Raw genomic sequence first — 27,918 nt, 5'->3', positions numbered from 1 at the left:
CCTTTCCCACCCTCCCCCCTGCCTCCATGGCAGACATGATTCCCCATAATCTCTCTCTAGTTTTGGGCATTATGGTTTGCAATACAGACACGGAGAGGTTATCATGTTTGGTCCTTTATCCACTTTCTGCACACATCTTTCATCCTGACCGATTCCTCCAGTCATCTTTTTCTTAGTGATCCCTTCTCTATTCCAGCTGCCTTCTCCCCTTTGCTCATGAGGCAGGCTTCCAGCTATGGAGCAATCTATCTGTCCCGTGTATCTACTGTCCTTAGGTGTCAGCCTCATGTTATGTTGTATTATACTTTACAAATGAGTGCAGTCCTTGTATGTCTGTCCCTCTCTTTCTGACTCATTTCACTTAGCATGATACTCTCCTTGTCTATCCATTTATAAGCAAAGTTCATGACTTCATTTCTCCTGACAGCTGTATAGTATTCCATTGTGTAGATGTACCAAAGTTTTAGAGAAACTCTTTTAACGCTTCTTGCATAACTAGTTTCAAGGCTATGAACTTCCTAAGCGGTTGCCTGTCCATTCTGAAGATCTGTTTAGTTCCTTAAAAACTGAATGATTATCTAGTTGGATAGGATATTCTTGATGAGGTGTTCAGTTTGTTGGTATCTTGTACTGTATCCTTCCATATTCTTTTTCTCTTAGAGTCTCATTTGATAGATCTTATGGGCTTTCCTTTGTATATAAGTTCTTTTTTTATGATCTTGCTGCATTCAATTTCTGCCTCTGTCTTTGTATTTTGTCATTTTTATTATACTATGTCTTTGAGTTTTTTTAGTTGGGTATATATTCACTGGGACCCTTCAGGTCTCTTGGATCTCAGTGTATATAATCCTCAATTCTGTAAGTTCTTATCAATGATGTTTTTGTTTCTTTATCACATTTGCCTTCCTGTTTTTCAGGGATTTTGATGATTCCTATATTGTTTCTCTTGATCTCATCTCATAGTTCTCTGATATGCCGTTCATTTCTTTTCACCTTCTGCTATTTCTTCTTTCACATCTTGGAGCTCCTTGACCTTTTGTTCAGCTTCTGTTATTCAGCTGTTCAGAGCTTCTAATTGACTTTTAAAAAAAATATCACCTACCATGTTCATTTCTCACTGCAGCAGTTTTTTCATTTTGACTCTCTTACTTTCTTGTGTTTTGTTGACTACCCTGATGTTGTCTCTTGGAACTCATTGAACATCCTCATCATAGTGTCACTAGAGACACTGTCTGAGGATTTACTAGTGTTGTTTATGTCTTTCATGATATTATTTTCACTCATTGAGTGTGGTGGGAATCTATGTGTTTTCCCCATTGTTTTTCTCGTGTTCTTGCTGTGCTGGGGGTGAGTCTTCATAGTTCAATCCCCTGAAAGAGGCAGAGGGATTAAGCTGGATATTGTTCTCTGTCTTCTCTGCCTGTCCTCACTGAATGACAGGAAGCATACTTGTGAGAAGCATGTAATTTGTTGAGTAGATCTATCAGTCACACGCGTCAGGAGCAGTGATGTGGGCCCTTAATTTGGTATAGGTAGGGTGTGGAGGCTGCTGGGATCCGCCCAGTCGGGAGGGTTTGTGCTTCCCATTTAGGAATAGGTTTAGTTATATCAGTCAGAGAGAAGCCTCACCTGGAATGGTGGAGCACAAGCAGGAAGTCCAACTGTTGATGTTGGACTGGTACATCATTGTTAACTTGTCTTGCAATATGTGGGGCCAGAGAGGGAACAAAGGGGTTAAGACACTTGCCTTGCATTCCCTGCACTGCATATGGTCCCCTATATACTGTCTGGGGTGGGAGAAAAAATGTCACTCCTGAGCACAAAACAAGACAGAGCCTGAGAAGAGCACAGCTGGGTGTGGCCCTATCCTCCTCCCCCCACCAAGAAAATAAAATTTAAAAGTGTTGCAGTGTTTGAAAAATTTTAAGAAAACTTCGAAGTATTTGAAATAGGGATGCTATTTTCCCATATGCATAGTTTTGAAATAGCATTTCTCAAGTTTTAGTCCAAAACAAATTTTATTTTTGGTTTGGGAGTTACACTCAGCAGTGCTCAGGGCCTACTCCTGGCTCTGTGCTCAGAGATCACTCCTTTGGGGCTCAGGGGATCATATATGATGCTGGTGACCAAATCTGGGTTGGCTGCATGCAAGGCAAGTGCCTTCCCCATTCACCATACTATCTCTCCAGCTCATAAAACCAATGGAAAAAGTAAGAAACTAAACTATTTACTGAAAGTATAGGCTTAAAACCCTTCAGATCTTAGATTAAAAGGGCCCCAGAAATATCTTGAGAAATGTATTTAGGACCCTTTGCCTACTTCCTCTGCTCACTTCCTGTTTCTACAAAGCCTCAGATCCACTCATGTCTGTCTCCTCCAGGCTGCTTGGCCCCTCCAAAGGGCTCCAACAATCCTCTCATTCCTTTCCTTTTTCTTGAAGCCCCTTCCAATGAAGCTGATCTGAACTAGAAGTGGGAGAAGAATATCTAGGACTGTCCTCACAGCAATGCAGGAGTGAGGTCACTGAAAGCCTCCTCATCCTCCTGAAAATACTTGCCTGTTTCAAAAGAGAAAAAAGAGATAACCTATTATTCCAGAAAACAAAAATTTTTTAAACAAGGGCCCACATCTGGTGGGGATCAAACCCAGGCCCCCACTAAGAAATTAATTAGACAGATACTTCCTGAGGCTGTATTCATACAGAGACAGGCGATGGATGCTGGCAAGGATCGATGCAATGGAGAAATAGGGCAGATAAGACTGCTAGGAATCCACTCCTAGATTCTTGAAGGGGTGATTGTTTTCAAAAGTTTCTGCCCTTGCGTACAGCGGACCCAGGTTCAATCCTTGGCACCCTGAGCCAAGGTGCCCTGAGTGGTATTTCTGGTAGGGTGTTTGTATTGCATGCATGTAATATGGATTTGATCTCCAGCAACCATATGGTACCTGAGTTTCACCAGGAGTGATGTCCGAGTGTAGAGCTAGAAGTAAGCCCTGAGCCCCACTGGGCGTCGCCCCAAAATATAAAAAGGAAAAAATGTTCTCTACAACAAAACCCAACTAAATCTCAAAGTGAAGGTTTGTGGCGGTGGGGAGGCACTTACTCTGCTGCCAAAGAGAGAAGCCCTTTAATAAGGCTGAAATATTTCTCCTGGGATATTCTTTGAGACCACCTGAACTTAGGTTGGAGGGCAATCCCTGGAGAGGCTTTCTTGCCTTTATTTTCTCTAGTTTTCAAGTGGTTCTTACTTTGCATCTCTCTTTGTGTATTTTCTCTGATTCTCATAAATAATTTGTAATGCGAGAAAGTGATTCACTTGATACAGTGAATGATTACTCTTCACACTCTAAATCAAGTGGGTGATTCAGCCCCTTATCTGCATACCTTTTCTCCTCCTCCTCCTCCTCCTCCTCCTCCTCCTCCTCCTCCTCCTCCTCCTCCTCCCACCTCCTTCTCTCCTCCATCTTCTCCTCCTCTTCCTTTTCTTCTTCCTTTAGGACCACCTCTGGCAGTAATCAGGGCTTGCTCTTGACCCTGCACTCACAGATCATTCCTGGTGAAACTCAGGATACCATATGGTGTTGCTAGAGATCAAATCCATATTAAATGCATACAAGACAAACATTCTACCTACCAGCGATAATACCGCTATGCCCCCTTTTCTTGTTAATATTTATATTTTTACTATGAGGGTGTCGAGGTGAGATTGAGCCACACCTGGCGGCACTCAGGGGCGAGTTTTGGACATACACTCAGAAATCACTCCTGGCAGGGTTCAGAGAACCATAAGCAGTGCTGAGGTTGAATTGGGGTCAGCCACATGAGGAGCAAGTGACCTATCCCCTCTACTATCCCTCCAGACTTTAGTTGGTTTCATTTGAAAGCATGAATGGGCTGTTTAAAAAAAAATCCACCAAGAATTGTTGAAGATCTCATTTACATGATTAGATTTTGTGATTCAGACAGCATTCCACCTAGCAAGCAGCAAGGAGACTCAGAGAGCTGTATAAATGTTACACAGTCAGAAGGGATAAGAAAAAGTGGAAGGTTTTAGGGGGTATCCTTGTTCCCGGTCTGGGAAGGAGAGGTCCATGAAGCAGATTACTTTATTATGTTGACTGGGAGATTCCAGATGGACTGGTGGACATACCTTCCTGGGAGACAGTGAAAATACAGCTGTATTAGGTCTTATTTATTTGTTATGATTGTGACTTTTGGTATTTTTGTTAACATGGTATTAACACCAGCAACTCCATTAGAATTCATGATTTGTTGTAACATTGAGAAAATTCCCACTTCTGGATGTTTCAGGTATGACTCGAAGTCAGGATGATGGAAAGGAAACAGGGTCTGATTTCACACACACACAAAAAATCCTGCTATCACTTTCAAAGAGCACCATTTGGGGCCAGAGAGATAGTACAAACATTAAAATGTGTGCCATGCATCCTGCCAACCCTGGTTTGAATCTCAGCAGCACATATGATCCCCCAAGTACTGCCAGGAATCGCTCCTGAACACAGAGCCAGGAAGAGTCCCTGAGTACTTCCAGGGATGTTTAAATATATTTAAATAGATAAATAAATGAATATATTCCAGAAAAATAAAATAAATGATTTTATAATTCAGTTAGAGTCCCTAACTAAGAAATAAAGTAGTGATTATATGCAATACATTTTTGGGTCCATTTTTATATCAAACAACAAAAATTTGAAAAAAATAAAAAAAGAAAGCATGTATTTGTTATACTCTCTTCTTCTTGTACCTATCAGGAAGCTTTGTCTAAAATTTTCCCTTAAGTGCTTTTGGCTGCAGTTTATCTTTCATCTCAAAATGGGGGGTGACTCTACCTATGTTGATATTTTATTTTCTAAGCAAAGACACATTTCCCAGTCAGTTCCTCCATCTTCCTGATTTGATGCAGAAGGAAATAGGTACCCAAGGAATTGAGTGACTTGGTCAACATCCCCCAAATCCTGAGAAATACAGGGTCTGTAGTGTTTATCAGCAGGTAGCAATCACCCAGTGGCTACTCAAAGACCATTTTGAACCACACAAATGCCATCTTGACTCTAGCTGCCATGTGTTGAGGATTCTGAATGAGTTTGATGCATTCCCAATCAAATTCCTAATCAACAACGTCTGAACACTGGCTAACTGCTTTCTTCTTCATGGTGACTAAAAATGAACAGCAATTTCCATTATCTCCTTGTTGGAGATTAGGAAAGAAACAAGAGACTATCTGCTGGTTGTTGCCAAAGACATTGCACCTCTCAGTATGAAGTCTTTTGCTGATCAGTCCAGAGGTTTCAAGACACAGCCTCTCCCTCCATCCCTGTGTGATGGAATTGTTGGAACATTACAGTGCTCTGATCCTTGTGGACTGCATGCTGGGATTGCCTCTTGGTGGTAGACCCAATCCCTAAGCTTAATAAAATACATTCATCTGTCTTAATACTTAGGGAGGTCCAAGGATTCTCTTCCAGAATGAGGATGAAAACAAAAAACACAGTTTTTCTTATAAATCATAATGCATGTTATGATGTGAATGTTTTTCTTGTGGTTTGTGTTCAGGTTGTGTGCACAGCAGTATGAAACCAACTTCCTTTCGAAACCTTAGAAAAACATTGGCAAGTTTTTATGAAAATACTTCCCAGAGGCCAGAGAGATAGTACAGGAGTTAAGACACTTGCCTTGTGTGCAGCAACCCCATTTTGATCCCCAGCACTGCAGATGGTCGCTGGAGTCACACTAGGAGTGATCCCTGAGCACAGAGCCAGCATTAAGCCCTGAGCACTGCTGAATATGGTCCCCAAACCTGATAAAGCAGTCTCCAGATCTGATATGGATCCTTGCCAATATACCCTCACTGAAACTGGTGTATTCAATCAACTGGACTGGTAGAGGATTTTGTCTACCCATTCTGATTCCAACTGTCCAACATGTCATCCCTGGAACATGATTGACATAATCAGGTCTTTACCAAGAAAAGATGATGAAGACCATGCCTCCAGACCAACACCTTGAGTCAACTTTACAGTTGTTTCTTGCTTTTTTGCCATCACTGGAGTTCTTATGAAACAAGACACTTACAGTCCACCATAATAACAAGAGATCAATAGAGTTGGAAAGAGCACTATTAATTTTCTAAGCAAGAGTAAGTTTTACAGTGAAAGGAAGTTGTGTTAATAACAGTGATTACTCTTTATGAGAACCCTGTATTAAATGTTGATGGTCCACAGATAAATAAAGCTAGGGCTCAAAGTGGGTATTTTAGCAATACTACTATCATTAAGATAGTAGTGTCATGGAGGAAGAACTAGAAAGAGAACTGATGTAACATTAACTGTCATAGTAATTAGTTCAACTTTATATAGAAAATGTGAAGAAAGAGCTTTGGAGTGTGGTGAAAATAGATAGTTCTGAATCCTGGGACTAATACTTAACTTCTGTATACTGACTCAGAAAAAATACATTCTAGTCTCAAATGTGAGTAATTGAAAGAACTAAAAATTTAGATTCCTATCAAACTATGATCCTTTTAAAAAAATAAAAATATTTTTAAATTGTAGGATTGTTCTGGTGCTTTAGATCTTAATTATCCGAAATACTCCTACTTTTGGTGCCTTACTCTTTTGATATACCACCTGTAGGAAGACATCTATGAAAAAAAAGATCAAAGATCCGGTTTTATTTCATCTGTGGAACATCTTTGAATGACTGTTCATGGTTGATATTGTGCATAATGAACTATTTTATCCTGACCGCTTGTTATTCCGGGGAGAAGACTCTGTCCTTGACTTGTCAACCCTGAATTGAGCAGCCTGAACTCTCATCTTTTTTGTAAAAAGACATCTCTTGTTGGTCTGGGGAAAGCTCATCCTTCTTCTGGCTCTGACAGAGAACCTTTAGGATGACTCATTCAGTTCTCCTTAATGCTACTTTTGCAAGAGGACTCTTTCAAAAGCCCCGTTGTGAGAATGCAAAAGGACTCCTTGAACAGAATCTGTCAGGCAGGAAGAATTCCAATGCTACAGAATTATCTACTTGTTCTGTCTCAGTCATTGCTTTTATGTGATTCTGAAAAAGAGCCACACCCCTCTGTGATAGAGAGAATGCTGGGGGCGATGTTTAAGAAAGAGGAAATGGAGGCAGGGAGGCTCTTGGCAGAGGCTAGCCTGCACTAGTGCCCACTCTCATGGCCTATCTAGCTGGTCATGCTAGAGGACAGTGGGGTGGGAGGGACTTGTGATCTGGGGCCAGTGAAAGAGAACTCCAGCCTTATCTGGGCTTCCTGCTCTTTCCAGCCTTGAGCAGGTATCAATTTCTCCAGTCCTTAATTTCTTAGCCCCTCAAAACGAAGGACAAAAAAAGAAAGACATAATTTATGATTCCAGTGATTTTCTTTGGTGTGCCTGCAAGTTCCAACATGGAATCCTTTGTAAATCAACTAGCAAGGGAGAAGAGTCCCTTGTTAGAGCCTTTTGTTAGTTACTAAGCTGGAAGAGGCTCTCTGCTTTTTTTTTTTATACACATTTTAATCAGCTCTTTTTTAAAAAATTTTTTTATTAGTGAAACACAATGAGGTAAAGTTATAGACTTATAAATTTTTGTGCTTGGGTTTCAGTTATACAATGATCAAGTACCCATCCCTCCACCAGTGCCCATCCTCCACCTCCACGGGTCCCAGCATCCCTCCCACCCCCCATCCCCCCTCCTACCCTGCCTCTGTGGAAGGGCATTCCCCCTTGTTCTCTCTCTCTTCTTTTGGGTACTGTGCTTTTTGAGGATGAGGTTTTGGTGTTCTTAGAGCTAAAGAGAAACCTGTATCAGATCCACCATATTTGGAAAAACCCTAAGAAATAGGAAAAAGAAAGAGCCTTAATTAATATTACTCATCTAAAGAGTTTTAAAAAATTGGTCAGAGATAATACAAGAGATCAGCCACTTACCTTGCATGCAGCCTGACTTCAGCTTGACCCTGATTCCATTCCTGGCACTCCCTGTGGTCCCCTGAGCACAGGGCCAGGAATAGCCCCTGAGCATCACTGGATGTGCCCCTAAACTGCCCCTGCCTTAAAATCAGAAGAAAAATGGGAAGAAAGATAAAGACCCCCCCCCCCCTTAACCCAATCAAATAAACTGTCTTACTGGTTTTCTTCACTTCAGAATGAAGAAATTCTTGTGGGCAGCCATGATGGTGAGAACCTTGAACGGGAGCAGCTTGGTAGCCCTGAAAATCTTTCCCCTAGCAGGTAAGATTGCTCTTTCTTTTGTGAAGTCATGTCAGAGCTTTAAATTCCATCACTCACCCCCTTCCCAAATTGATCACACATTAAAGGCAAATACATCATTTCTAGTTGACTCATGAATGGTCGGCCGCCAGGGGCACACACCCCTGGGTAGTGCAGGTCTTAATCAGGGATGGATTCTGATTAAGGGGGAGGTTCATTCATTCCACCAACAGCCCTGCTTGGTCTGTGAATGAGAGCTGCAGATAGAGAGGTGGGCCCACCCAGTGTTGATCATGGGTCCCATTTTGCCTTTCTTCTCCATCCCGACCTTTCTTTGTGTGGTTGAGAAGCAAATAACAAGAGCTGAAAATAACAACCAAATTCCTATTAATACTGTTGTTTTTTTTTAATGGATTATTGAAAAATCAATGTAAACCAATTGATATATTAGTTTCAAAACTGCTGGCTCCCCCAAGACTCCCAAAGACACAATCTGAACAATCTATTGTGCTATTTCTGGCCCAGGGGAAGGTCTTATATGCATGGGGGCACCATGTAAGTCAGAACACTTGGATTAGATTGGTAAAGAGCAAGTTTCAGCTTCAGAGATACTTGTTTTTTTGAGCCACGCTCTGTGGTACTGTGGGTTACTCCTAGCACAGTGCTCAGGGGTCTCTCAGGGCAGTGCTTGGATGACCACACCTGGGATGAAACCTGTGGCCTTTACATCAGAAGAATGTGCTTCAGTCCTTTGAGCTGTCTTGATGTAAAGGGTAAATTAAAAAAAAGTTTAATTCAGAATCCTGATAATTACCTCTCTCTCTCCTCATACTCATTTATACCTACACCATTTAACTTATTGATGAACTCTGCTTTTTTTTTCAATCTCTAGGACTGTGTTTTGCTCTTAGCAGGCTTCCAGAAATAATATTTATATAATGAATGAGCAAGCATCTTTATTTTTGCTTTGATTAAAACCAATTATCAGTTTAATTAGACTAGTTTTTCTTCATTTTGCTTGAAGGTGTATTCAAGAAAACATGCAGGCTCTCACTGTCTGCTGTGCCTCTGAGTTATAGGAAATGGCCTAATCAGCGTGCCTGAGTATGTTTGAGTGAGGTTCTTTGAAAAGTCCCCCTTGGTGATGTGTTGTTTTCCTTGAGTGATACCATCTTTCAGAAGTTTTCTATGATCAAAACCCACACTTATTTTTATCATTATAATTTTCCTTTTATTAGATCTTACAGTTAAAAGGGTTCTTTAAGTTAGTTGATGAATCATATTAAATTTTCAGGCCATTAAATCGTGCTTCTAATGAGAAATTCAAAGGGAAAAAGTTATAGCATTTAATCAAAGAAAAGTATGTTTATGGTTCTTGCAAAGAATTTTGAGAAAAGGCAATACTCAGCTAGTATGTTAAGCAGGAGAGAGGAGTTGATTTGGCTCTATTTGTACTACCTAGCTTTGAATACGTACCAGGACATCACCCATCTTTGATGTAAACCTAATCTGGATTTCCTTACTCTTGGTTTTCTAGACGAGTTCTGATGTGTAACTAACAAAAATTTGGGGAGGCCACAGTTAATAGGAACAATATGCTTGGCATATAGTAAGCATTTAGATATTCTTGAATTATAAACACTTAAGTAGTCTAGGGGGCTGGAGCCATAGCACAGCGGGTACGGCATTTGCCTTGCACGTGGCTGACCTGGGTTCGATTCCTCTGACCCTCTTGGAGAGCCCGGCAAGCTACCGAGAGTATCCCGCCCGCACGGCAGAGCCTGGCAAGCTTCCTATGGCATATTCGATATGCCAAAAACAGTAACAAATCTCACAATGGAGTCGTTACTGGTGCCCACTTGAGCAAATCGATGAACAACGGGAGGACAATGCTACAGTGCTAAGTAATATAGGCAAAATGTTACTCCAAATGGTGTTCATGGAAAGTTCTTAAATAATGTGTCTGTTTATATTTGGATCATGCACTTGCCAAAAAAACACTGCATTATTGTGTTTGGAGAAAACAAATTTAGAGCATTCTATGAGGGTCTATACTAACGAAGGCTGGAGTGATAGCATAGCTGTAGGGCGTTTGCCTTGCACGCAGCCAACATGGCTGACCCGAGTTCGATTCCTCCGCCCCTCTCGGAGAGCCAGGCAAGCTACCGAAAGTATCTCGCCCGCGCGGCAAAGCCTGGCAAGCCACCCGTGATGTATTCGATATGCCAAACACAGTACAACAAAATCTCCAATGGAGATGTTACTGGGCCCGCTCGAGCAAATCGATGAACAACGGGAGGGCCTTTACCTTTTACCTTTACCTATGAGGGTCTATACAAATTCCTACCTCCCAAACCTAGATATCTAGCTAGGATGAAACACCTGAAGTAATTAGTAAGTGGCACAATTACAGAAGTAAAGGTATATTTTGTGGGAAGGACAGATGTTTAACAAAAGGAAAAATCAAGGTTGCATTTTCAAGATTTCAACAAATTAGAGAAAGTGTTCCTGGGAAAGTAAAATAAGATGTGCAAGATATAAACATAAATATGGTAGTGGCAGATAATCCTGACACTATGAAAAATTAAGTTGCCAAGAAAGGAAGAACCTGAGCACCAGGTAGGATGATATTTAATGCTGGAGGCAGTAAGTAGCCTTTGAGGCCTGGAGCAAAGAATCATAATAATAAAAGCTGGGATTTGTTTTTCTTAGCAGAATGTAGAATTGCAGGGAAGTGTCACCAAGATACTTAGCATTTCTCTCCTTACTATAGCGGAATAACCCTATATAATAAACATTCCGTAGTCATTCTCATTGCAGTGATGGTGTTCAATTAAAGTCCCCAATATAAGCCAATTAATTTTCCCAAGTAAACATCATTTCAGTCCTAGTTACAAACACCCACCGTGTCTTGCAAGTAATGAGTTCTGCTGCAACCCACTAATTCAAAGCTTCCTAAATTTAAATAATGGATAGACTGAATCACACTATGTACTGTGCTAAGAACTGAGCAGGAAGCAGAGAACATACTGTTTACCTATACTGAACCATCCAACCAAAGTTGCCTACAATATTCCTGACTGAAAAGAGTAGAGCTAAATTGGAATCTACTTGTGGATAACTAATGATCTCAAATAAAAGGAAAATAGGACCTTTTCACATATGGTCTTCAGGCACTGTGGCTATAGGTTTTGACTTTATTCCTTTAGGAACAATCTATTAGGAGAGAAAAATCCCTCCATTTATTTCAGAGTAAATCACATTAAGAAACAAAAGTCATTTTAGGCCCTGAAGACAGAGGACACAGTCATCTTTTATCCTGGATGCAGTAGCAGGTCAGACAGGATTATAGGATTAAGACTGTGTACAGGCATCTCTGATATTAAACAGAACAAACAGATTATATATAAACAAATGGTGTTCAGAGGAGAGTTTAAAAAAAATACCTTTGTTAAAACACGTATCTGCCGACAATTGTTTATTGGAAATCATAGATTTATTTTTAAAAACTCACTAATTATTTTACCATACAAGAGCAAAATTCAATAATATAAATAGTTAACATTTTGATAAAAAATTAATAATATGGAAAAAAGATGCAAACCAACCAAGAGGTAAAAAACTTTTTTTTAAGCAATAACACTGTACAACCATCTTCTACACAAGTGACCATCCAGGCTGATTGTTGATTTTCCCTTTGTTACTGATTTTAAAAAGACAGCCTTGCATTGGAGCACCAAAAAAAGTTTTTTTCTTTCCCTTTTAAAAGGCTGGAATCCTCCAGATTTACAAATACTCATCTGAGTACATTAAGTCTAATGAAGGAAGCATCTAGCAGTTTCCTTCTGACTGAAAAAAGGAAGTGCCTTCATATTTCCTTCACATTAAACCTGTTCCCTTCTATCCAAAACAAAAAATGGAAAAGGAACTTCGTGAAGGAGAGCAGTTTCCCAAATAAATATCTGTTTCACAAAAGTATTGCTGTAAACAAGATCATTTTGGTAGTCAGAGAGACAATGAAGTTTTCAATTAGTGATAAATTTACACAATGACAATTACAGTGAGGCAATGACTATTAAGAAGTCAACCAATCAGATCAATTATAAACCTGTTTTGTCAAAAGGTGCTTTTGTTTTCTATACTATTTTTAATTGGTCAGACAATCTAGAATCTAATGACCATAAGAACCCCAGATCTCCTCGGAAAGTAGCTACAAACCAGAATGCTGGATGCTATAATTTTGAGGCTCATTAAAAATTCTAAGTTGTCTGAGCAATTCATGTAAACAAGCTTCAATGTTCAGAATAGAAAATGAACAAAAATATCCTGTAAACATTAAAAATTATCTGCAAAGAAATTATAGACCTAGAAATATCATCCATTTTTATATACTGAGAAATCCTTTTCCTTTTTTTCTTTTTTTTTTGAAAAGCAACAAAATACGTTTCAGTTACTGTACTCCATGACACATCTTAGATGAATAGTGGTAAGACCAAAACATAGAACACATGCTTTATACTGTATGAGATTCTGGGTTTGAGCCACAGCACCAAAAAATAATAATGATAATAATATGTTTTTTTAAATGAGACATGTCTTCTAGAAAAAAGGTTTTCTAATCGGTCCAATCATTTTTACTGCTCACTATTTTGGCCTTCATGTAATCTCCCTAACGATTACCTCATTCTTCCTGGGGGTGAAGGAAGGTTGTTTGCATCCTGGCCAGTTTGATCCTGCTTGGTGTAAGATATGTAACCAGTTTTTTGGTTGTTTTGGTTTTTTAGATTTTAGTCATACCTCTGAATACAAGAAGAATATACAGTTTTACAAATGTTCGGAATCTCATTTTTGGTGACTTTTTTCAATCACTTTCATTTGGTCTTCAAGTTTAAAATACTGAAATCTTAGATTTCATCTATGATAGTTGTTTTGTCAAGGTAATAGATTCTTAAAGGAACTCTCACTTTGATTTGAGGATTAATACTCTCAATTTTAAAAATCCAAAAATGGAACAAAGTCCTGTGATTTATGAGGCCTTGCTGGGTAGGGCTGAGCTAAGGTTAGTAACTTCTGTGATAATTTACATACTAAGGATTTTTTTCTATAAAGTAGGCAGAAAGAGGCTTTGAATGTTCTATCTCTTCTTTTGAAGCCTCCATATGATAGTTTTCTAGACAAACTACATTAAAACAAATCATCTTCTAAGTAGACCAATAATGAATATTTTAAAAACCAGCTGAAAATTTATTATATTAAAATCATCCTATAAGAATTAACAATCACTCCTCCCTACAGAGGGGACCCTATGGGCAATAAATTGTCCGTGTTTGGTGTCATTGTATAATATTCTAAAATAAAAATCAATCACCATATAAAGTGCCAGTTAGGGCAGACCTAATGAATTCTCAAATTTCCAATTAAACTTTGAAAAAAAATTTAATGACGTCAACACTAAGTAAAATAACTACAGAGATGGGACAGTAAGTGATTTGGCTCTTTACAATGAAACCGTGTATGTTTTTAAATATCTCCTCTGAAGACCAAGAGACTTCTTTTTTACTAGACTCATAGACTTTCCCCAATGCTGATTCTCACCTGTTCCCAGCACCTTTGTCCGGTGCTCACTAATAAAAACAACTGTGTTCCTCTGGTTCTCACATTTTCCTTTCTTTGAAATGTTTGACTAAACGGTCACTTGCAATTTTCCTCAAAGCAGTTACTCTCTTACCCAGGTATCAAAGGTGCAATGTGGCATTAGGTGAGAACATGAAATTTCCCTTGACTTTGGTTTTCAGAAATCTCTTTTAAATATAAATTTCAGCAAAGGCTCCAACTGAGTAACCCGGCCAAGCTTTCAGAATCAAAGAAACATTTAGATAGGCGGGACTTGGACCCCACATGTCTACGTCTTTCATGTTCATTTCGCTGGGGGGTGGGGAGTGGGGGGGAGTTAGCATTTCAAAGGGGTTTCATTCCATTCTGGCTCAGTGACAGTGGAAACATTTAACATTCAAGTACTGTTATAAAAAGGCGGCGCTACAAGGGTAAGTGTCCACATAGGTCAATCTGCAAAGGAGCGCGATCTTAATTAATCTGCAGTAGATTTTACCAAATAAACCTTTTGAGACAGTTTTGACTTTAGGGTCGGTGGCAGCCTTCCAAAGGCCATGCAGGTCTTGGACGTGTCCATGAGATGTCATCATTTTCTCGTAGATGCAGGGATGGTAAGGGGTCTTTCCTTCCCCGGAGAAAAACACGTGGTTCTGTGGTACAATGCCCATTTTGTTGGCACAGAGGCCCATGAACACATCGTCAATGTACAGGCTGGAGTTCAGTGTCTGTGACGCCTCGTAGACTCTGGTGGTAACATCATTGGAGATGACATAGGCCGCACCAGCCGTGTAGTCAGGGTAGGCGGGCCACTGGTACATTTCGTAGGAAACATAGTACTTGCTTTTTTTGTTCCGAATGGGTGGCGCTCCCCGGTGAACTCGGCCTATCCAAAAGTCTTGAACACCTATTTGTTCCAAACTCTGAAGGTATTCGATCAGATTTGGCATGTGAATAAAGATGTCATCATCCGCAGTCATAAAGAATTTGGCGTGTGGACAGTAGCTGTTGGCCCAGCTGAACTGCAGAAGTAATTTAACCGTGAGATTGTAGAAAGTATCAGCAAAGTCTTGCTGGATGATGTCGTGGTAGATCTGATCTTCCCAAACCAGCTTCGTCTGGAGATCGTCCCTCGTCTGTGAGTTGGCAGGCGCTCCTAAGGCAAACAGAGTTTTGATGTTGGCGTTGAATTGTTCTTGAATGTATTTCTCGTTGCCCCACGTTTTTCTGATGGCTAATCGGCGTTGGTAGTTTTCTGGAGCCGTTTTTACAAAGAGTAAAAGGAGAACGTCTTGCCGCTGACACTTGTCCTCATGGTTAATCAAGTATGGGTACCGAGGGTCCCCGTCCAAGCTGTGCTTGAGTGAGAGAGAGTTATTCACAAAGTCATAGCTATTGATGAGGTATCTGTAAGAATAGGACTTCATATGATTCATCAGGTCGTAATTCACAGGCCCCCAGAACACCATGACACTCAGGATAAAGCAGGTGGCAGATAACTGAAGAAACTGCCATTTTTTCACTCTTCTGCCGCTGAAAAACCTTCTGACATCCATTTGGGTTAGTGTTCATTTATTTAGGGTTAGTGAAAAACAGTTGCTGACTTCTCGGGGCCCCTAGAAACGTGTGTGCTGAAGAGCTGTCCATCTTAACACATGTTGGCCATCAAAATGTCAAAAGGAGTTGCTTCTCTCACCGGGTACCTTCCCTTAATCCCACTTCTCTGGGACTGCAAAGGAATGGGGCACGTTGTCGATGAGAACCCAACACACCAGGATGTCTCCACGCCGACGTCATCCTTCATTGAGCTCAGCCACCGGCCTCCCTCAGCTACGCCACAGGCTCCATTCAGGGACAATTACGTGCAGCCTATCAGGGAGACGACAGAACAAATGAATGAATTCCAAGTTCTGAGAAAGAAACAGACTTACTCTCTGTTTCCTTAAAAAGGAATGCCGAGATGGGAAGACGGTGCACACAGTACAGGACCTGCCTAGTCAGTGTGAGGCCCTGAGCCCCATCCCTGGCACCCCATCTTTCTCTACCCCCAACACTACTCCATGACACTGGGGCATTATGCAGCCAGACTGAGCATGGAGCATCATAGGCATCACATCATGGTCCCAGATGTGGCCCCAGGCGCTCCCCAAGCACTACTAAGGGTGGCCCCAATTAAAAATCAATTTCTAACTGGGGAGATAATACAGCAGTTAGGCACAGGCATAGCATAGCCCCACCTGGGTTCCATTCACAGCACCATATGGTCCCACAAGCGCCACTGGGTACAGCTCTGGGGATTTTAAGCACCACTGAGGTGGGTCAGGGACCCTAGCACAATGGTCCAAGCAGCATCGCATCCTTGGGTCCTTGCAAGCACTGCTGGGAAATATGTAAATGTAGTCTGACTGATGCTGAGGGTGGATGAGCTGGGTAGTATTTAGCAGAGACACAGAGCTGTTGACTGGGGGAGTCCTGGAGAAAGGAAAGAATCCCCCTGTATTGTCTCCCTACACAAAATACGAATACCCTTACCTCAGCCTTCAAAGGAAAAAATAAAATCTTCTAAAATGATCATCACAGGTTATCCTTAAAGTTAAAATGTCTCAAATGTGCATAAACCATGATTATGTTGTCTTGGAATAGAATTAAAATGAAAATAACTAAAATAATGAACACAATGAGAGTTTTCAGATTTTGTTTGGGGCCACACCTGGCAGTGCTCAGGCTTACTCCTGGCTCTGTGCTCAGGGATCACTTCTGGCAGGGCTTGGCAGAACACATTGGATGCCAGGCAAGCAAGCGTCCTACCCCACAATACTATAGCTCTGACCCCATAATGAAACTCCCTAAGAGTAAATATCCATTAAGCTTGCGGACAAGGCAGGAATTTTTTTTTTTTTACGATATTTTTCAATCAAAGTTCACGATCAAGGAGCTCAGACACGCTTCTCAGAAGCATATTTTAGAGATCAAAAATGTGATCAAGGGGTAGAATCCAGGCCTTGCTCAAGGCCCTAAGTTCGATTCCTGTTACTACATGGTCCCACTGGATGTGACCCCCATGAAGTATTTTTTAAAAATATATTTCAGAGCCGACATGGCCGACCCAAATTCGATTCCTCTGCCCCTCTCGGAGAACCCGGCAAGCTACCAAAGAGTATCTCGCTCCCACGGGAAAGTATGGCAAGCTACCGAGACGTATTCGATATGCCAAAAACAGTAACAAGTCTCACAATGTTACTGGTGCCCGCTCGAGCAAATCAATGAACAATGGGAGGACAGTGACAGTGATTTCAGAGTCAGACCAATAGTATAGTGGGTAGGACATTTGCCTTGCCACGGCCAACCCTGGTTCAATCCTCAGCACCATATATGGTTTTCTGAGCACCACTAGGAGTGATCCCTGAGCACAGAGCCAGGAGTAAGCCATGAGCATTGCCAGGTGCTGTCCCCCCCCTGGCCCCCCCCAAAAAACCCGCAAAAGACATTTTAGGGGCCAGAGTGTAGTACAGCCAGTAGAACTCTTGCCATGCACACAGCCGCCCTGAGTTCAATTCCAGGCAGCCCATTTGGTCCCCCAAACCCGCCAGGAATGTTCCCTCAGCACACAGCCAGGAGTAAGCCCTGAGCACCACTGTGACCCCCCAAAAATGAAAAAAAAAATACAGGGATAATGGTCCATATTTCAGAGGTCAGGGCTGCAGCTTAAAGGGCTCGCATGCCTACCAGGCATGTGCAGGACCAGTTCAGTCCCAATATCCCAAGGCCTCCTAAGCACCAGTGGGTACCACACAGATGGTCTTCAACACCACTGGGAAGGGCATCTCCTAACCCTATCTCCCTACCAAAAAAAATTCCAAATTTTCATTTGGAAATTCAACCAGCACCTCCAACTTAACATGCTCAAAACCCAGTGCAAGAGGACAGAGCCACCATCTCTGGAGTCAGGTCATTTGAACGGTTGTAGTGCTGGTTCAGCCACTTCAGACAGCTGGACCTGCCTGGGGACGACACCATCCAACCCCAAGGTTTTCATGCAGATGAAAGAGCAATCTGTACAGAAATTCAGATAGAGGGAGCTAGAAAGATGATCATCCGGCACAGAGGGGCACTCAGACGGCATTCCACATCCATGCCGGAGTCTTCTCCCCTCCCTGACGCCTGCCGTTTCCACCTCCTGCACCTGTGCCCATGACGCGGACACCTGCCTTCGCTTCCACTTCTAATTTCCAGCTAGTTCCTCCTGTAAGCTGCTTCCTCTTGACCTGTCAGGGTCCTGGCCAGTCGACCCTGGCAAACTGGATCATGATTCCCCCAAGCCTCCGGACTTGCTCCCTGTAGGAGAGGGAGTGGGATGGGGAGAAGTCTCTGCCCTGTCCCTCTGCTCACCTCGACCCCCACAGCCATGGAGAAAGAACCACACAGAATGGGGAGCTGGAGGTCAAGCAGCTCCCAGTTAATTAGCTCTCACACATACATCTCTGACGGCAGTACGTACGGGAGTACGTACCGCTTGTACAGGAGCAGTACAGATGTTAGTTAATGATTCACATTTCCCGTCTTCAGGGCTGGGCGTGTTACCCTCCATCCCATTATCCTCTCAACCAGAGTGCATTTCTCTGGGTGGAGTACCAGCACAAGGCCCTGGACCCCTGTGAACAGAGCTAGCTCCTGTTTCCAAGGGCAGGGGATTTGGCCAGGGTCTCAGGTTGGCTGCTGAGACCCCAACACTGACCGTTTCATTTCGTCCTCACTTCTCACCCAACAGACTAAAAGGTTCCCCTACTCCGCACCCCCCAGCTCTACAGCACCCTCGCTACAGTCTGCAGAACTTTGCTTCAACTCATACCTCACCAGCAAGCTCCAAGTTCCCGGGACTCCCCCAGGCCTCCCCAAGGGCTCACAGGCTCCAGGCTGCAAGCTGAGCCACACTTGCTCTTTGGTCCGCCCCAGCAGTGCTGTGGACTGGCAGATCCTTGCCCTATTACTAACTGTTCATCCTGCCTCGGTTCCTTCTGGGGAAGCTGGCATCAGAGCCAACTGCTCAGCAGAGGCAGTTCTGATCTGTGTTGCTGACACCAGTCCTCCCGCAGTGACACTGACTGCATGGCCTTCCCCAATTTTACCGAATACCTCACTCGGTAACGGGTCATGACATTGGTGCATAGAACCACGCTGGGCACAAAGCCACGATCGGCTCAGATTTCACCAGCTGCACACATGCACTGCCTTGCAGCATGCATGAAGCTGAGGCTGGGCTGTGCGGCTTTATTCCCAACACCCACTCTTTCGTATCCAACTTGCTTTCCCATCTCCTAAGATAGCTCCACATTATAGCGCTCAGAGGCGGAGCATGTGAAAATTCCAGGAAAATCACTAAGACTTTGTTTGGATTGGGAGCCACACCTGGCAATCTCGGGACTTACTCCTGGCCTGTGCTGAGGAATCACTTCTGGAAGGGTTTGGGGGACTGTATGTGGTGCTAGGGATCGAACCCAGGTCACCCGCATGCAAGGTAAACACCTTACCCACTTTACTATCTCTCTGGCTCCTGCCCCATGGAGACTTTGTCCAGAGATAACCGGTATAGTTACATCTTGGCCTCGACAGCAGAGGGGCTCAAATTTATCTGGACTACTTGAGTACATTTTTAAAAATCTACTCTAGTAGATTTTTAAAAATGTGCCTCTGGAAATTAAAAAAAAAATGTACTCAGAGCCCCTAGAAAGGATCACTGAATTGCACCTGAGACTTCTACACCTTCCCTGGTTCACTCCAGTATTCTCCGCCCCTCCCCATGGTAATTTGGTAAATACTGCTGCATAACACGGATTTGAGAACTGCCAATACTTCTCAGGAAGCCACACATGTGAGAGAAAGAAGACAGAAGACAGAGACACAGAGACAGACACACACACACACACAGACACACAGACACACACACAGAGAGAGAGAGAGAAAGAGAGAGAGAGAGAGAGAGAGAGGGAGAGACAGAGAGACAGAGAAAGAGACAGAGAAAGAGACAGAGAAAGAGATAGAGATTGTCCACACCCTGAAGTCTGGTCCACATCTCAACCTGAGACATGTTCTCTCAGCTGTTTTCCCCTCTGGGAAAACCCTACACTCTCTCTTGAGCATAAGGCACAAGTCTCTCTTCCCCCTCACGTGTCTCTAAATCAATTTCCCTAAATAAAATTATTTCACTTTAGGAGAGTGTCTGAGTGGAGCAGAGATCACCAGAGGGAAGAGTGCAGAGAAAATTCTTGGGGTACCATTTTATGAAATGTTGAGGGTCGTGCCCCTGAATTTTGGGGCTTGTAATGTAAAAATGCGTTTTTATCATGCTTCCCCATCAAAACAGCGAGAAAGACGGTGCTAAGGGCTGAAGTTTCTCAGTAATGCCCCCCTTGTCATGGTTGGCTGAATGCAGGAAGGGGAAGAAAACAGGAAACATCCGTTTCTGGGGGTACCGTCAGCTTAAACCTTAAAAAAATCATCAGAGGAAGGAGAGGCAGATTCTCTGAGTCTTGACAAGCTCGCTTCTGAGGGTCCACCTCTGGGGCCAAAAACCCCCTTCTGCTCTCCCAGAATACATACGAAAGGAAATGCCAGTAACAGTGGATTTTTTTTTTCAGAAAAGGGGTTCCCAAATGTGCTCAGTTGGGCTGATGCTCAGCCAACCTGGCTAGTGGGCCAGTGGGAAGCCCCTGCAGTGCCTGAAGTGTTACCTGGACCATCCTGTTGGGCGTGGGTGAGAGGGTGTGAAATTCAGGCCCACGCACTGACAGGAGGTGGGGGCCAGTGCTGAAACCCTCCCCCACAAGCAATGCATGCCCGCCTAACCCTCATGCTACCTCCCCAGCTCCAGCCACAGAATTCTTCATGGCAGGGTATTAAGATAGTCCATGACTTTGAGGACCCTAAGCAGTCTCAATAAAATCTGATCAGCAGGAGCCGAGAGACAGCACAGTGGGGAAGGTGCTATCCTAGCATACGGCTGACCCAGGTTCAATCCCTGGCATCCCATACGGTTCCCTGAGCACCACCTAAGTGATTCCTGAGCGCAGAGCCTGGAGTAACACCTGAGCATCGCCAGGTGTGTCCCCCCCCTCCACCCCGCAAAACATCTGACCAACAGACTTAGGAGAGGAAACACAACGGGAGTGTCCCCTTCAGAACTGGAGGCAAAACTTTCTTCCCATTCCAGAGCAGCTGAACTTCGGGAGTTACCGCGGGGCTGGCTTTGCACCCATTCACTACTGATGACAAATCTGAGCTTCTTGGACACGCAGCCCACAAGCTCAGTTTCCATTCACACACGTGCACTTGATTTACAGCCCTGGTGTCTCACGGGTCAGTGTCGCTGCTGCTAACGCTGCTTCAGTAACCCAGCAGCCACCCACAGCTCCACTATCCCAACACTACCCTGTCAGGATTGGCCTTCTTTCCCTATACTGCTTCACTCGGAGCAAGACTGGTTTCTGGAAACACATGTGCGCGCACATACACACACACACACACACACACACACACACACATACACATACACACACACAGAGGGAAAGGGAGAGAAGGGGGAGGGGGAGAAAGGAAGGGAGGGAGAGAAAGAGAGAGAGATTTCTTTCCCTATATTTCTTCACTCAGAGCCAACAGTTTTCTGGAAACACACACACACACACACACACACACACACACAGATTTTCCTATATTTCTTCAATCAGAGCCAACAGTTTTCTGGACACACACACACACACACAGAGATTTCCCTATATTTCTTCACTCAGAGCCAACAGTTTTCTGGAAACACACACACACAACCTGTACAAAGCCAACAACCCATACAACATACTTAGCTTGGATCAGCTTGTGAAGTTCTAGCATGGGCTGTCTCTTCTCAGCCATCATTTATAGAAATCAGACAACCATCCCCACATCTCACTGATATCTGATGAGTAGAGGTCAACCACTCCTTCACTGCAAAACACGACATCCTCTTTTACAACAGAACACCAAGATCTCCTTCAGACATAACACAGCTGCTAGCTGGTCATTCCCACATCAAAAGCAAAATCATCTCCCTCAACCTAAACTCGCCGGCTGCAGTGAAATAGTTCAGCAGTTCCCTCCGCCACTGCGAGGCTGCTGGGGACCACGTACACACATTCTGCCGAGGTCCAGGTGGTTCCCGGAGCATTTCAAAGCTTCTCAAAGCACATCTTAACGCTTTCCACAGTCAAAACTCGGGGAACAAGGAGTGGGGGCAAAGCTCCACTGGCTTCCCCGGGCCAGAGGAGGAAAATGCTGAGCCTTCCAGGAAACAAAGCCATTTCAATCACAAACGCTAGCTCAGCAACCATCCACAACAGAATGCTGTGGGCGCAGCTCCTTTGTGCGCCTGTGGTACTGACCGTTCAATGACCAACAAGCTGGAAACCCCAGGGCGACCCGCCTTGGGGCAGACTCACTGTGTAACCTTGGGCAACCCTCCCTGTACTCTGGTGATTTAATCTGGGGAGGCTATTATGGGCACGTGGGGGACACAGAACATCCTGGGACGCTGGTGACATAGTACAGCAGGTAGAGTGCTTACCTTGTCCCCAACCAGGCCAGATTCTATCCCCCACCCTAAGCCTGGTCGGGAGTGATTCCTGAGCAGAGCCAGGAGTAAGCCCTGAGCACCACCAGGTGTGAATCCCACTCCCTTCAACTCCCTGAAACAACAACAACAAAAATCTTGGAGACAAGTAGGCCAATATTTAGACCAAAACTTGGATTTACAGCTATTCAGATTGGGAAGAGGGTGCAAATACCTGCAGCTTCCTATTTCATAACAGCAGTAGGCAGGAAAATAAAGAGGAGAAGCAGAAGGAGGAACATCAGAAAAGAAAATGGAAGAACTCACCAAGCATTGTTTTCAATTTGCAAGATGAGCCCGTCAGAGACTCAGAAAACTATTTCGGGGCCAAAGAGACAGCTGAGGAGTCAAGATGCATGCTTGGGTGCAGCCAACCCCAGTTCAGTCCCTGGCACCATATTCCCCCCAACCTGGCCCTGGAGGCCCCTAGGCACGGCCAGGAATCAGACTGCTGCACCCGAGAAGCAGCACTTCTTTGGGTCCTTGCCTTGAACCCCTCTGGCCTAAATGGTCAAGAATTGCCAGGAAGGGCCTCCAGAGGACACTTGGCACCAACCTAGATACGCTTCAGCAGGTGCCTGTATAAAAGAGCTGTAGTATGTGACGACCTCAGAAGGCTTGCTCTTGCATGCCTTAAAGCCCAGAGTTTGATTCCCAGCACCACACAGTCCCCGGTCACTGCCGACATAGCCCTGGTGGTCCCTGAGCAACTGACTGGTATGGTTCTTGGAGGCCTCGAAACACCACCTGGTCTAATGAGCACAGCATGAATGTGAGCACTCACCCCTCAGGCCTACATAGCCAGACAAGGTACCACTGCATGTGGGCCCCAAGCCCCTTTGAGCAATGCCTGGGAGTACCACCAACAATAATTTGCAAAGAGCTGTAGTGTCTACATGCCATAGAATATTACACTGCCAGTAGAAAAAATAAAATAAAACTGTGCCAAAAACAAATGGACCTTGAAGCGTTTATGCTAAATGAAATACGTGAATGAGACAGAATAAGATGGTTCCACTCACCCGTGGAATATGAATTACTAAAGTGAACAAACTGGAAAGAAACCAAACGAACTGATACTTGGTGGAACTATGGTGGGTGCCAGAGGGAATGGGGTGGCGGGAGAGGGTAGTGGTGTCTGGTAGGTGGCACTGGTCCTTAGGCAGTAAGTGTGAATGGTTTTACACACTTACACACTAGAAAGTGCAGAGCTGATAGCCTGCATTTCCATAATGTAAATCATTGATATGTCTGAAGGTCTTTGAAAAAAAAATTACCATTATGTATCCGCCAGACACAGTAACAACAAAGTCTCCAATGGAGACGTTACTGGGCCCACTCGAGCAAATCGATGATCAACGGGAGGGCCTTTACTTTACTTTTACTTTATGTATCTTTTCATAAGGCAGATCTTCAAACTTTCCTAGTGAGGGGGCAAAAAGATAAAATAAATTAGTTGGTATACCTACGGACTCCAGGTTTACTTAACTGACTCAGGCTTTGTATTTTTTTCTACTTCTGCTGTCGGGCTGGAGTGATAGCACAGCGGTAGGGTATTTGCCTTGTGTGCAGCCCAAGCCGGGTTCGATTCCTCCGCCCCTCTCGGAGAGCCCGGCAAGCTACTGAGAGTATCTTGCCTGCACGGCAAAGCCTGGCAAGCTACCTGTGACGTATTCGATATGCCAAACACAGTAACAAGTTTCACAATGTTACTGGGCCTGCTGGGCCTGCTCGAGCAAATCGATGAACAACGGGAGGACAGTGACAGTGACTTCTACTGACAACTCATTTCTGGGTTGAGATGACTTCTGTGATCGTGTCACATGATGTGTAGTCTGCTACACAACTTAATCAAGTAGTGAGAACTGCACTGAAGTTCAAATTAAACCACCTTCTTATCCACAGTTTTCATGAATCTTGTGAGTGAACGTGTGTGCCAGGCACAGTACCACTGTATCACTATCATCCAGTTGTTCATCGATTCACTCCAGTGGGCACCAGTAATGTCTCCATTCGTCCCAGCCCTGAGATTTTAGCAGCCTCTCCTTACTTGTCTTTCCAACATATTGGAGGCTCTTTCAGGGTCAGGGGAATGAGACCCGTTATTGTTACTGTTTTTTGGCATATCGAATATGCCACGGGGAGCTTGCCAGGCTCTGCCATGTGGGCAGGATAACTCTTTGTAGCTTCCCGGGCTCTCAAGGGACAAGAGGCATATTCATATTTCCCTCTGTGATTTGTTGCCTACTGGGGTTCAGACAGTAGGGTTTCAGTCATACCGTGTGCAAACACCCATCCCTTCACCAGTGCACATTTCCATAAAAAGACTCCCCAAATAAAAGCTCAGTTCAGATGGTTTTACTCATGAGATCTACAAAGGCTTCAAGACGATCTGATTGGTTAAAGAAACTTTGGTACATCTACATAAAAGAGGACTATGTAGCTGTTAGCAAAGATGAAGTCATGAAATTTACATACAAGTAGTACTACATGGAAAGTATCATGCTAAGCAAAATGAGTCAGAAAGAGAGGGACAGACATAGAAAGACTGCATTCATCTGGGGAACATAAAGTAACAAAATAGGAGACTAACACCCAAGAATAGCCAAGATAAGTACCTGGAGGTTTACACCATGGCTTGGAGGCCAGCCGCACATGCTAGGGGAAAAGGCAACTCAGATGGAGAAGGGTGTTGGGAGGATCCTCCCAGGAGGGGAGATGCATGTTGAAAGTAGACTGTGGACCGAACATGATTGCCACTCATTGCCTCTTTTGCAAACCACAACACCCAAAAGGAGAGAGAGAACAAAAGAGAATGCCCTGTCACAGAGGCAGGGTGGGATGGGGGTGGGAGAGGTACTGGGACCTGTGGTGGTAGAAAATGGGCACTGGTGGAGGGATGGGTACTCGATCATTGTATAACTGAAATCCAAGCACAAAAATTTGTAAGTCTACAACTGTACCTCATGGTGTTTCACTAATAAAAAAAAAAGACAATCTGTTAGTTGAGAAAGGACCACTATGACAATGATTGTTGGGAGTAATCACTCTGGATAAGAACTCGGTGCTGAAAGAAGGGAAAAGAACATACATGATACATGACAACCTTTTAGTACCTGTATTGTAAGCCATAATACCCAGAAAGGGGAGGAAAAGAGAGGGAGGAGACAGGGAGAGGGAGGAGTGGCAAAAGGAGAGGGAGAGGGGGAGAGTCTGCTCTTCAGGCTGGAGAGGGTGGCGGGAGAGAAACTGGAGACATTGGTGGTGGGAAATGTGCACTGATGCCAGGCACAGAAGACTCACAAAATCTCTAACCTGAAAGTATCTAGCGGGGACAAGGCTCCTAGACACGAATTTCTGTGGACAGGCCTAGGTGTCAAGTACCAGAGGCAGGGTCAGCGCTAACCGCGGCAAAACCAACCCTAGGTACGGTTAAGAGGGTATCTCAAGGCATGAAATGAGTGACAAGATCAGGAGGCCTAGCTGTCGCCGGGGTTGGCTGGTTGCAAGATGCAATCTCAGGCCAAAACAGAAAAATCTGCAATATGGCAAATGCTTGAGATATCGGGAGTAGCTCTGAAAGCCAGGGTGGGGGGAGCGGGGGTCTTGAGGAGGACCCTGGTGAGGAGACAGAGGAGGCAGCGAGTGCTGAGGACAACAGGAAGTCAGCAGAGTTCCGGTTTTACTTTTTATAACACCCTGATCCATATGGATTCCATTTGGACAAAAGGATTGGTCTGGTGCTGGGGCAGGCTGGAGTTAGCATGCAGGTAGGATGAGGTGAGGAGGGTTGAGGTGGGGGTAGGATAAGGTGAGGAGGGTCTCTGGTGGTGGGAGCTGGGAGGGAGGGTAGGAGTGGTAAGTGAAACAATCCTTCTAAACAAAAAAAATGGGGGGAGGGCATCCCTGGCAGTGCTTAGGGCTCACTCTTGGCTCTGCACACAGGGATCACTCCTGGCTGGGCTCAGGGGACCACATAGGGTGCTGCATGCAAAGCAAATGCATTAGCCGCTGTTACTCTGGGATGGCGTGATAGCACAGCAGATAGGGCATTTGCCTTGCACGCGGCCCATCCGGGTTCGATTCCTCCATCCCTCTCAGAGAGCCTGAGCTACCAAGAGTATTCCACCCACACGATAGAGCCTGGAAAACTCCCCAAGGCTTATTCGATATGCCAAAAACAGTACCAACAAGTCTCTCAATGGAGACGTTACTGGTGCCCACTCAAGCAAATCGATGAACAACGGGAGGACAGTGCTACATTGCTACTCTCACTCCAGTCACCAAAACAAAATGCTTTGAAGGGAACAGTCCTACTGGGTGTCTGGGATAGGGAGTGAAGAAAGGAGTGAAATCTAGGTTCAGGAAACTGACAGTGGGGCCGCCCACTGTCAGAACATACCTCATGGGTTGAGCACAGATCTGCATGTGGAAATCCCAGGTTCAACCCCAACCACACACAGAGCTGGGAATTGCCCCTGGGTGCTGCCTGTGTCAGAGAAAACTCTTTTTGCTTGAGAATGTGGGACCAGATCTGAAATTTGAATTTCCAGCTCACATTCAAAGTGTGAAAGATGAACTCGTCCTTCTTTTTTGGGGGGGAAGGGGGGTCACACCCAGCATTGAGCAGGGGTTCCTCCTGGCTCTGCACTCAGGAATTATTCCTGGCGGTGCTTGGGGGACCATATGGGATGCTGGGAATCAAACCCTGGTCGGCTGTGTGCAAGGCAAACGCCCTACCTGCTGTGCTCCAGCCCCAGAACTCATCCTTTTCACCCCACAGATCCCCTCCATGCTAAGTGCCATGACTGGGTCTGCAGGGATGGGGGGGAAGGGGGCACAGAATTTCTCATGGAAATATAACTCCTATAACTTCTCAAGTTCTTCTAGTGAATCAAAGGTTTGTCTGTTTCTTTTTGGAAGTTTGGGTATTGGGCCAAATGGCTCCATGGACTGGGTACAGGCTTTGCATGCAGGAGCCCTGGGTTCCAGCCCCAGTATGGAGAGTGATCCCCCAGTACTCAGCTGGAAGGAGCCCCAACACCAGTGGGTGTGGCAGCAAAACAAAGAAACCCCTAAAAAAGCTGCCTCAGTACTTTATACCTTTTACTCTTCTACTTTTATTATATCAGATCCCACATGAGAGAAGCTTGGTTCCTGTCCAGTCACCTCTCAAAGAAAAGAGAATATTTCTCTTCTTGTCTTGGTTCTTTTTTTTTTTTTTTTTTTTTTTTTGTCACAACATCCTGTGGTGCTCAGAGCTTACTCCTGGCTCTGTGCTCAGGAGATCATAATGAGATGTTGGGGATTGAACTAGGGCTGGCCATGTGTCACGCAAGCACCTTACCCCTCGTATAACCTCTCTAGCCTCTCTTTCCTTGTCTTTATGATGCATTTTGTTCTAAGTGATTTCCCTGGCTTGTTTTCATCATCTAATC

At 44.2% G+C, this 27,918-nt stretch overlaps 2 protein-coding genes across 3 annotated transcripts in view; one reads left to right on the top strand and one right to left on the bottom strand.

Moving 5' to 3' along the window:
* MCF2L2 (MCF.2 cell line derived transforming sequence-like 2) overlaps positions 1–27,918 on the top strand; it is a 256,628-nt gene that overhangs the window by 158,020 nt on the left and 70,690 nt on the right. For both annotated transcript variants that reach the window (XM_056121975.1, XM_056121974.1), the window contains exon 15: positions 8,171–8,256. In XM_056121975.1, coding sequence (XP_055977950.1) covers positions 8,171–8,256 — 86 coding nt within the window. The remainder of the gene's footprint in view (positions 1–8,170; positions 8,257–27,918) is intronic.
* B3GNT5 (UDP-GlcNAc:betaGal beta-1,3-N-acetylglucosaminyltransferase 5) lies at positions 14,203–15,623 on the bottom strand. Its single transcript, XM_056121978.1, has one exon. The coding sequence runs from the start codon at positions 15,399–15,401 to the stop codon at positions 14,256–14,258; it is 1,146 nt and encodes a 381-aa protein (XP_055977953.1). The 5' UTR covers positions 15,402–15,623; the 3' UTR covers positions 14,203–14,255.

This window comes from Sorex fumeus, unplaced genomic scaffold (assembly GCF_029834395.1).
Source record: "Sorex fumeus unplaced genomic scaffold, SorFum_2.1 ptg000044l, whole genome shotgun sequence".
Classification (NCBI taxonomy): Eukaryota; Metazoa; Chordata; class Mammalia; order Eulipotyphla; family Soricidae; genus Sorex; species Sorex fumeus.
Note: the sequence above shows the minus strand (reverse complement) of the source record. Positions and strands in the feature narration are given on the sequence as shown.